The 11915-nt window shown below is 38.4% G+C and overlaps 2 protein-coding genes across 2 annotated transcripts in view; both read right to left on the minus strand.

Annotated features, from left to right (window-relative positions):
* Nucleotides 1-9595, minus strand: part of LOC101500596 (uncharacterized) — a 13811-nt gene extending 4216 nt beyond the window's left edge. Inside the window, exons 1-2 of the mRNA XM_012712760.1 lie at nt 9311-9595; nt 8461-9143 (exon numbers count right to left, since the gene is read on the minus strand). Of these exons, the coding sequence (XP_012568214.1) occupies nt 8461-9143; nt 9311-9595 (968 nt within the window). The remainder of the gene's footprint in view (nt 1-8460; nt 9144-9310) is intronic.
* A 79-nt stretch (nt 9596-9674) lies between these two features.
* LOC105851576 (putative disease resistance protein At3g15700) lies at nt 9675-11534 on the minus strand. Its single transcript, XM_012712761.1, has one exon. It carries the CDS (start codon nt 11532-11534, stop codon nt 9675-9677), a length of 1860 nt encoding a protein of 619 aa, XP_012568215.1.
* Between the last annotated feature and the right edge of the window lie 381 nt (nt 11535-11915).

Raw genomic sequence — 11915 nt, forward strand, 5'->3', positions numbered from 1 at the left:
GAAATTTTGGAAAAACGATCAGGGAAATTGATTTCCCAATCGATTGGATAGTAAACAGGGACTTGGCCAAATGGACAAAATCGATTAGCCAATCGATTTTGTAATCAGTTTTCGAAAATCATTTACGAAATCGATTGCCCAATCGATTGGGCCTAAGTCAGGGACTCATCCATATTCGACCAAATCGATTTGGAAATCGATTGGCCATTAAGTCAGGGGCTCAGCTATCCTGTCAATCGATTGCCCAATCGATTGAATCAAGCCAGAGTTCAAAATTTCACTAAAAACCTTCAGGAAATCGATTTGGAAATCGATTGGTATTAAGTCAGGGGCTCCGTTATCCTGTCAATCGATTGCCAAATCGATTGATTCAGCCCAGGATTCTATTTTCATTAAAAATCTTCACCCCAATCGATTGCCCAATCGATTGGCTCAGTGAAAATCCTCATTTTTAGTTGTATGATTAATTGCTCATGAATCTATCCATGTCTTGTTTTATTATGTGTTAATTAGGAGATCGAGAACTGCATTTTACCTTCATTTTAATTGGCAATGTATTGTATGAACTTTTCGCATATTGAAAATCCTGTTAAGGTGCATGCTTAGTTGAAAAGTTGTTTTGAGCATTTAAAAACTTAATTGCTATGTGTTAACTGTTATTTTTTTGGTTGGTGACCCTTTACAATTATTGTGGAAATCTGGGCTTTGCCCTCAGATGAGAGTCAGGACGGTCCTACCGGTTCGTACCCTACGTACGGGAATGGAGATGGGAACGCTTGACTGCAGTTACGTTAGGAGGATCTCACGGGGCGCGTGGAGATCACTCAGGGTGTATAGCTTTTTGGTAGGATGATCAGATTAGGATGATGTATAGGGACTAGGTGTCCTTCTTTTTGGTTTGGAGTATTTTTAGTTTGGAAAACTGTACTTATACTGATATTGTCAGTTTGACATCTTATTTGAATGGGTTCCATGTACCATTTGTTGTTGTGTAAATGGTTTGGATTTATAATTGGAGAAACCTTTCCGCTGCTTGTAAATTATAATGACTCAATTATTTATTCAAAGGCATTTCCTGATTTAATTCTTTGTTTGTTTTTAATTACTTTTTAAAAAAAAAATATATACCCTCGCTTTCAAAAATGGGGTGTTACATTGTGGTATCAGAGCTTTTGTTTGGTTTTCTTTGGGAGCTGTGGAACCTTGGTTATAGATTGTAGGTCGACCTATAAGTTAGGAGTTGTTATCTGATCATGTGTCGGTTTAGGTGACTTGAGTTGTCAAGTCCAATATATTTATTATGGACGTTAGTTTGGAGTTATTTGAAGTAGTGTTAAGACTCTACTTGATGATGGTTTTATAGGAAACCATGCCGCCAAGAAGGAATGACGCTCCGAGAGCCAACGCTAATAGGAATGATCAAATGGCGAAGGCTATGAATAACATGGCTGCTTTTGTTGCTGCACAGACTGCTACCAAGACTCAACGGGATCTTGAAAAGAGGGGAAAAGAGATCCGTGCTGCAGATCAAGAGGGTTAGAAGACTTCCGTCGTTACAATCCTCCTAAGTTCAAGGGGGGTGAGAATTCAGAGAAGGCGGATCAATGGATCCAAGAAGTGGAGAAGATCTTTGAAATGATAAATTGTCAGGCGGGAGTGAAGGTCAGCTATGCCACTTATATGTTGTTGGGGGATGCTGAGTACTGGTGGAGGAGTGCAAGGTTATTGATGGGAGCAGCCCACGAGGAGGTGAACTGGGAATCGTTCAAAAGAAAGTTTTTAGACAAATACTTTCCGATGAGTACCAGGACTAAGTTGGGTGACGACTTTCTGAAACTTCACCAGGGGAGCCTGACTGTGGGCGAGTATGCTGCTAAATTTGAATCACTATCGAGGCATTTCAGGTTCTTCCGTGAAGAAATTGATGAACCGTTCATGTGTCATCGTTTCCAAGACGGACTGAAGTATGAGATTCAAGACTCCGTCTTACCCTTGGGAATTCAACGTTTCCAAGCACTGGTAGAGAAATGTAGAGAAGTGGAAGATATGAAAAACAAGAGGGCTAGCCGAGGAGGGAATTTTAATTCGGGAGGCCCTAGTCGGGTGAATTATCAGAACAGGGGAAAGCAAGTTGCTAAACCTTATAATCGACCACAGAATAACAACGGTGGGCAGAGTCGCCCGGGGAACCAGAATTTCGGGAGGCAATTGGGATAAGTGCTTCGATGTTTCCGATGTGGGGGAGAAGGACACTATGCTAGTGTGTGTTTTATTCTAATTCCTTTTGAAAAAAAATACACCCTCGCTTTGGAAAACGGGGTGTTACATTGTGGTATCAGAGCTTTGGTTTGGTTTTCTTTGGGGGCTGTGGAACCTTGGTTCTAGATTGTAGGTTACGAGTTGTTGTCTGATCATGTGTCGGTTTAGGTGGTTTGAGTTGTCAAGTTCATAATAATTATTATGTGCGGTTGTGGTCGGAAGTTATTCTTAGAATTATTGAAGTAGTGTTAAGACTTTACTTGATGATGGTTTTATAGGGAAACCATGCTGCCAAGGAGGAATGACGTTCCGAGAGCCAATGTCAATAAGAATGACCGAATGGCGGAGGCTATGAATAACCTGGCTGCTTCTGTTGCTGCACAGACTGCTGCCAAGACTCAACGTGATCTCGAAAAGAGGGGAAGAGAGATCCGTGCTGCGGAGTCAAGAGGATTAAAAGACTTTCGTCGTTACAATCCTCCCAAGTTTGAGGGGACTGAGAATTCAGAGAAAGCAAATCAATGGATCCAAGAAGTGGAGAAGATCTTCGAAATGATTAACTGTCAGGCGGGAGTGAGGGTCAACTATGCCACTTATATGCTACTAGGAGATGCTGAGTACTGGTGGAGGAGTACAAGGTTGTTGATGAGATCAGCTCACGAGGAGGTGAACTGGGAATCTTTCAAAGGGAAGTTTTTCGACAAATACTTCCCGATGAGTACCAGGACTAGACTGGGTGATGATTTCCTGAAACTACATCAGGGGAACATGACCGTGGGCGAATATGCTGCTAAGTTTGAATCACTATCAAGGCATTTCAGATTTTTCCGTGAAGAGGTTGACGAGCCATTCTTGTGTCATCGTTTCCAAGACGGACTAAAGTATGAGATTCAAGAGTTTGTCTTACCCTTGGGAATTCAACGTTTCCAGGTTCTTGTGGAAAAATGTAGAGAAGTTGAGGAGATGAAGAATAAGAGAGCTAGCCGAGGAGGGAATTTTAACTCAGGAGGACCTAGTCGGGCGAAGTATCAGAACAAGGGAAAACAGGTTGCTAAATTTTATAATCGACCACATGATAACAATGGGGGACGGGATAACCCAGGGAACCAAGACCTTGAGAAGCAAGTGGGACAAGGCATACGATGTTTCCGATGTGGAGAAGAAGGACATTATGCTTATGCTTGTACCTTTGACAGTACTACTTGCTACAATTGCCATAAACCAGGGCACTTTGCAAGGAATTGCGAGGCTCCGAAGGTGGAACCAATGGTGGATGTAGCTAGGATTACTCTTCCTACTGCTAGAGGACAGGTGTATTGCGTCGGCGCTGATTTATCTAGCGATCTGATTCAATATGACTGTGCGATTACAGGTAACCTCTTAACTACACTTTCTGATTCGGGGGCAACCCATTCCTTCATTGCTATGGATTATGTAAATTGTTTGAAGTTGTCCGTGTCTACTTTACTGCTAAGACTTTGACAGTAAATTATGCATGTTTACTTGTCAAATAACCATTCAGAATAGGGACTTCTCGATTAATTTGAGTGTTTACCTCTACAGTAACCCAAGATCATTCTTGATAGGAATGGGAAGCCCTATCATTGGTTAATGATACATTGTACTCAATGTGTCGGCGTCATACTTAGTGTTTAAGTTTGGTACTAGGTAGATGTTCCGTACAAGGTGGAACATCAGCGACCTGCTGGGGTGTTGCAACCTTTAGAGATTACACGGAGTACCATCAAGCATTTTGTCAGACCGTGATCCGAAGTTCACATCGCATTTTTGGGGAGCATTGCACGAAGCGTTGGGAACGAAGCTACGATTGAGTTCAGCTTACCATCCACAAACGGACGGACAGACTGAAAGGACGAATCAGTCCTTGGAAGATCTGTTGAGAGCATGTGTTTTAGATGATAGAGGAAGTTGGGATGATGTACTTCCGTTGATTGAGTTCACTTACAACAATAGTTTCCACGCGAGCATTGGAATGGCACCATATGAGGCTTTATATGGGCGCAAGTGTCAAACGCCCTTGTGTTGGTATAAAGACGGTGAGAATATGATTGTCGGACCAGAGATGGTGCAACAGACCACAGCTAAAGTAAGGAAGATCAAGGAGAAAATGAAGACTTCACAAGATCGCCAGAAGAGTTACGCGGACAAGCGTCGCAGACTTTTGGAATTCGAACAGGGTGACCATGTATTTCTGAGAGTCACACCTACTACTGGAGTAGGTAGAGCCTTGAAATCGAAGAAGTTGACTCCGAAATTCATTGGACCATATCAGATTTCTGCACGAATTGGGCCGGTTGCTTATCGGATTGCATTACCTCCGATACTGTCCAATATCCATGACGTGTTTCATGTGTCGCAGTTGAGGAAATATCTCGCAGATCCATCTCACGTGATCGAACCAGACACGATCCAGCTAAAGGATAACCTGTCGTTCGAAGTACCACCCGTGAGAATTGATGACAGGAAGATTAAGCGGTTGAGGACCAAGGATGTTTCGTTGGTCAAGGTGATCTGGAACCCAATTACTGGAGATGCGACTTGGGAACTGGAGAGCAAGATGAGGGAACAACACCCAGAGTTATTTATCGATGCATAGTTTCGAGGACGAAACTAATTTTAGGGGGGGAGTAATGTAAGACCCATAATTTTAAAGTACCCTTTTATGTATTTTTGGTATATTTTGGATTTTGGCTCGGAGGCTTTTAAGCCAAAGTTAATAATATTTTGGAGTTTTATAATCAAAAAGATATTTCGATGCCAATTAGAATTTCTCGTCGATAAATAAATTGAATTTAACTGCGGAAAATACTTTACGGTTAATTTAAGGCGTTTCGGGTGAAACGGTAATTTAATAAATATCTAGATTTTGAGATATTTGTTAAGTTATATTTATTTTATATATATATGTTTGCTTGGAGGGAAAAAGAAAGGAAAACTAGAAGGAAGGAAAAGGAAAAGAAAATAGTATATAAAGGAAGGAAGGAAAAAGGAAGAAAGGAAAAACAAAGGAAAGAAATTGAAAGGAGAGAAAATAGAATTTTCCATCTCCTTCCTCAGTCACGCAAGAAAAAACCAAATTTCCATCCTCCTCCATTTTTCGTTTTCGTTGCTTCCTTTCCTTCAAAACTAGTGACCCAAGGTTGGGTGAGGGTTAGATCAAGGTTTTCGTAACTCCACTCTTCCTCTTTGATTCGAAAACGAAGAAATACGGTTTTTGAGATCCAAACACAAACCCCTCCGTTTCTCCTAGATCCAAACCTCTTTTCTCGAAGAGATAGAAGGGAAAGTTGCTCACCTCCGTGCTACGGTGCTAGTGCACTAATTTGGAAGCGGCGTTGCGAGCGGAGATTTTACCGGAATTTCTCGCGGAACCGGAAACTCTCGATAAAGCTAACTTTGAGGTAAGGGCTCCTTCCAAACTTCTAGTTTGCATTAGGGACTTATCTGTGGTTGTGTGGGAAGGAATTTGTTAGGGCTTAATGTATCGATTTGGGGAAAAACCAAACTAGTGCGTTACGGGTAAAACCCTAAGAGTTAGGTTTTGTTTATAGTGATGAATGTTTCGTGGTAAATGAATTTGAATGTCATTGTGTATGATTATGGGTAAATGAAACTTGATGTTTGTTAATTGGTGTGGTTGTTGTGAATTATGGTTTGAATGTGAAAGTATGTTTGAATTTGTTTCTGTGGAATTTGAAAACCATTAGAGTTAAACGAGTATTAAAAATGGGGAATCTTTTAATACCTCGGTTTACTTAATGTGTATTTGAGGAAAATGTTTAAGTTAACTGGGCGTTGAGAATGGGGAATCTCTTAATGTCTCGGTTACTTAACTATCGTTTTTGAAAATCGTTTCGGTAAATGAGTATTAAGAATGGGGAATCTCTTAATGACTCGTTTACTGAATGTTTTGCGAGAAAATCGTTTAAGTCAAAAGTATATTAAGAATGGGGAATCTCTTAATATGACTGTTTGCTTAACGTTTTGTTTTGAAAATCATTAAGTTAAATCGGTATTAAGAACGGGGAATCTCTTAATGACTTATTTAATTAATGTTGTTTGAAAGTCGTTTAAGTTAAATGGGTATTAAAAATGGGGAATCTTTTAATATCTGCATTTGCTTAACGATTGTTGTGAATGGAGTCTGTGTATGCTCATGCATTTCATTTTGGTAAATTGTGTTGACCCGTGATAGGTGACACCATGGTAACTGTACTGACCCGTGATAGGTGGTATGTTTACGATTTACGTTTTTGGTAAATTGTGTTGACCCGTGATAGGTGACACCATGGTAACTGTACTGACCCGTGATAGGTGGTACATTTACGATTTACATTTTTGGTGGATTGTGCTGACCCGTGATAGGTGGCACCTCGGTAAACAGTACTGGTCTGTGATAGGCGGTACGTTTACGATTCCCGCTTTTTCTTTTAGTAAATCGTGTTGACCCGTGATAGGTGACACCATGGTAACTGTACTGACCCGTGATAGGTGGTACGTTTACGATTTACGTTTTTGGTAAATTGTGTTGACCCGTGATAGGTGACACCATGGTAACTGTACTGACCCGTGATAGGTGGTACGTTTACGATTTACGTTTTTGGTGAATTGTGCTGACCCGTGATAGGTGGCACCTCGGTAAACAGTACTGGTCTGTGATAGGCGGTACGTTTACGATTCACGCTTTTTCTTTTAGTAAATCGTGTTGACCTGTGATAGGTGACACCTCGGTAAACTGTACTGACCCGTGATAGGTGGTACGTTTATGATTTACGCATTTTAGTAAATCGTGCTGACCCGTGATAGGTGGCACCTCGGTAATTGGTACTTTGGCCTGCGATAGGCGGTACAATTATGATTTACGGCCCTTCGAGGAGGGTTTTGGTTTGGAATTCCGAGTCCATGCATTTTGGCATATACGCATTGCATTAGGGTGCTTGGCACGCGAGTCGTGTTTGATTCGAGTCTATGTTTGAGTGTTTTGAATTTTGATTTATCGTGGTAATCGCGTTGAAGGTGCTAAGTGTTATGTGTTAATTATTGTGTGTAAGTATGATGGTTTTCGAAATCCCATTTGCCGTGGTAATCGCGTAGGAATTGCTAAGTGTTAGGTTGTGGACTTGATTAGAAATGACTTGAGTTAATTCATAAATTTTTGGAAAAATGATCAGGGAAATCGATTTCCCAATCGATTGGATGGGTAAACAGGGACTTGGCCAAATTGACAAAATCGATTAGCCAATCGATTTTGTAATCAGTTTTCGAAAATCATTTACGAAATCGATTGCCCAATCGATTGGGCCTAAGTCAGGGACTCATCCATATTCGACCAAATCGATTTGGAAATCGATTGGCTTAAAACCTGGGGACTCATTACTCACTCATTCGATTGCCAAATCGATTGATTCAGCCCAGGATTCTGTTTTCATTAAAAACCTTCACCCCAATCGATTTCCCAATCGATTGGCTCAGTGAAAATCCTCAGTTTGAGTTAGATGATTGATTACTCATTAACTTATCCATGTCTTGATTTGTTACGTGTTAATTAGGAGATTGAGAACTTCATTTTACTTTCATTTTTAATTGGCAAAGTATTGTATGAACTTTTCGCATATTGAAAATCCTGTTAAGGTGCATGCTTAGTTGAAAAGTTATTTTGAGCATTTAAAAACTTAATTGCTATGTGTTAACTGTTATTTTTTTGGTTGGTGACCCTTTACAATTATTGTGGAAATCTGGGCTTTGCCCTCAGATGAGAGTTAGGACGGTCCTACCGGTTCGTACCCTACGGACGGGAATGGAGATGGGAACGCTTGACTGCAGTTACGTTAAGAGGATCTCACGGGGCGCGTGGAGATCACTCAGGGTGTATAGCTTTTTGGTAGGATGATCAGATTAAGATGATGTATAGGGACTAGGTGTCCTTCTTTTTGGATTGGAGTATTTTTAGTTTGGAAAACTGTACTTATACTAATATTGTCAGTTTGACATCTTATTTGAATGGGTTCCATGTACCATTTGTTGTTGTGTAAATGGTTTGGATTTATAATTGGAGAAACCTTTCCGCTGCTTGTAAACTATAATGACTCAATTATTTATCCAAAGGCATTTCCTGATTTAATTCTTTGTTTGTTTTTAATTACTTTTAAAAAAAAAAATTATACCCTCGCTTTGAAAAACGGGGTGTTACAATCCCTCACAATGACTTCCTCCAACAATGGAAACTTTAAAAAGCACTTACTAGAGCAAAATTTGTTGAGGCTTGGCAAACATTCCAACATTAATATTTCTAAATTAACAAATGCAATGTCAACAATATTTTCTTCTCTGACAATGATTTCTTCAAGTGCATGGCAACATTTTATCTTCAATGTTGTGAGCTTGTCCAAACTTTGAGCTACAAGAGATCTAAATAAACTTTTAAGCCTTTTGCAACATTTTATCTCCACACATGTGAGATGATTAAGTGTGGCAGAAGACAGCAACAAATTTGTCAAAGAAGAACAACCATGAAGATATAAGTATTCCAGGGACTCGAGAACTGGGTTAATTCGGGACCCTTCTTCACATATATGTTGAAGTTTAGGTAATCCATTTAATGTCAACGTTTTGAGCCGTGTGTCACTTATTTGTCCTTCTCCTTCATCTTGGAATATCTTCTTTAAGAAACTCCAATCAACACTTAGGGACTCAAGAGTTGGCACATTTTGGAGCAACCAATAAGGAAATGTAGTCTCTTCATTCGTATAATTAGACAAACCAAGAAATTTTATTTTGGTGAACAGTGTACTTGAGTTTTGGACTTGCAATATCATGTTAGCATCCTTATGTTCAAATCTTAACTCCTCCAAGTTTGGAATCACCTAAAAGATTGAAACAATTTTGTAGCATTTTTAATTTTTTTATTTAAATAAATTTTAATATAAAGTGTTCCACATATTTTCATATTTTTGCAAAAATAAATAACATAAAGTCCTAAAATAACATAAATCTCAACTATTCTTAAATTTACATGATATTATATACATACCTCTTCCATAATGAAAGGTGGTTGTTGTCTTAAAATTGAGAATTTGTCATCTTGAAAGCTAGTTTGGGAGCTGCATGTAGATAGAATACTTTTGTACAAAGTCAATTTTGCACAATTGAAAACATCAATTTTTCTCAGAGATGGACATGTTAGAGTATGATTTCCAGCATAGAAACCATTGAGATCATTTGCGTTCCAAAGCAATAAAGTACTCAATTGATTAAACTCAAATATGATAGGTGCACACTTATTAGATTTTTTCTCCTCTGCAACAATTTCCTTCATGTTCCAACATGAATTTATATGAAGTTCTTTGAGATGTGAGCAATCAGTGGCTATAGAAAGTGGTAAAAGATACTTCAAGCTAACGCAATAATTTAACTGTATACTTCAGAGCTTCTATTGCATCCGTGTTTTCCAAAATGCAAAAATCCAAAATTAAAGTGTGAAGGTTGGTTAGGGACCGAAATGAAATGGGCAATGAAGAGAAGTTGAAGCATGTTAAACTTAGGACTTTAAGGCTTGTCATCCCCTTAAAAAAGGTTTCTGGTATTTCTATAGAACGATCTCTACTATTTAAAAAGAAAAGCTTAAGGTTCGGAGCATCTACAGTTTGAGGAAGCTCGTGAGTATGACACCCATATAAGAATATTTGTGAACACCTTTTTAATGTATCATGTGTTGGCCATTTTGCTTCATCCGGGGATTTTCTTAGAAATACATGTTTATCCCTACGTGCTATGCGGATAGCAACATCACGAACAAAATCATGCATTTCGATCTTTCCTCCACTTGTTTTACTACTACTTTCAAGCAATAGACAATTCTCCTTCAAAGTTTCTATAATTTTGTAAATTCTGTGTCTTGCATCATCAATGGTATTAATACTCTTGAATATGTTTAAACTTATTACGAAATTCAAAAATTTCTCTACATCAACACCTATCATTAAAGCAAAAAGCAAGAACGTTTCTTTCATTTCTTCACTCTCCAATGACTCGTAACTCAACTCCAAAGCAGAACAAGTTAATGCGTCCCCAAAATCATAACTTTGTAATTGTCTTAATGCATCTTTCCAAGAATGTACATCACTCTTATATCTCAATGCACTCGCTACCGTCACTAGGTTAAGAGGCAAACCTCCACACTTTTGCGAAATTTGAAATGGTACATCTTTCAAATTCACATCTTTACACACAACCCCTACCTTAATTTGAAATAAACTCCAAGCCTCTTTTGCACTTAGAGGTTCAAGTCTAAAAGTGAAATCCTTTGGAACATCCATTTGGCACAACACATCTTGATTTCTAGAAGTTATAAGCAATTTACAACCATTATATTCATTACATGATGAAATTCCCATTTTACAACCATTATGTTCATTACATGATGGATTTCCCACTTTGCGACCATTATTTTCATTATATGATGGAATTCCCACTTGCTTCAAATCAAGTTTGCTACATACATCATCTATAATGATAAGCATATTTTTCTCCATCTTGATTCTTTGTCTTAGACGTTGTGCTCTACAAGAAATAGGCTCCACATCAAACTGCAAACCCAACACGTAAGCAATCTCCCCTTGAATTTTTTTGATGTCTGGATTATTTGATACACTTGTTTTAACAACTACGTCGAACAATTTGTGTTGTTTGGCTATGTGATAAACATTTTCCACCATAGTGCTCTTACCCACACCACATAGCCCATACACTCCAATGTTGCTAGAGTTAGAGTCTTTTAGAGCCTTCTTAACCTTCTCCTTAAATAACTCTCTTGACTCATAATTTTCACCATCTCTTGTTTCAGAAACTTCATCTTCGATTTCGGGAAGGTACCCAATGCTATCAAACTTCACTTTTTCTTGTACTTCAACAACATTTGTAATCTTTGTGGCTTTCTTACTTAGTTGTTGACGCAAAATAAAATTCGAGCACTTGACATTTGCATGAAGAGACTCTTCTTGAAGTCGATTTGCATTTTCAATTATTTCCTCCACTTTCTTTAACCAATTCACCACATTCGTTTCAATTTTTTTACCACATCTCCTTTCTACTTCCACTGAATGAATTATTCTTTCTCTTGCATCATTAAGGTCCTTAATTTTGTCATCTAACTTCTTCAAATTCCTGTTGTAGAATATCAAATAACCAACTTGACGTCCAATAGGAACCACCATGTAATCTGCTACTTTTCCAACTATAAAAGTTACAACATCCATTGATTCTCTTTTCCTTTCCTATTCCCTTTGACTTCAGCCAGTCTGAAACTGAAAGTAAATAATACTATTTTTTCTGAGTGTAAAAGAAACAAGGTGAGGAGGACATTATCACATTACTTACACATATGCAGAAAAAATTAAAAATACAAAAAGAAATATATATTTTGACTAAAATTAATAAAGAGTGATGCTATATCGCATGATAAGAGCACTATGGATAACTCCCTTAAGACCTCGTTTAGGGTTTGCTAATGTGTTTGATGTTTATCACTCTATATACAAAATAGAGCAACAATGATACAATAAAATAAAAAATAAAAAAAACACACAATACAACAAGAGAACAATATAAGAATTTTGTAACAATTTTTCGTTTCTTGT

The sequence above is a fragment of the Cicer arietinum genome, chromosome 8 (assembly GCF_000331145.2).
Source record: "Cicer arietinum cultivar CDC Frontier isolate Library 1 chromosome 8, Cicar.CDCFrontier_v2.0, whole genome shotgun sequence".
Classification (NCBI taxonomy): domain Eukaryota; kingdom Viridiplantae; phylum Streptophyta; class Magnoliopsida; order Fabales; family Fabaceae; genus Cicer; species Cicer arietinum.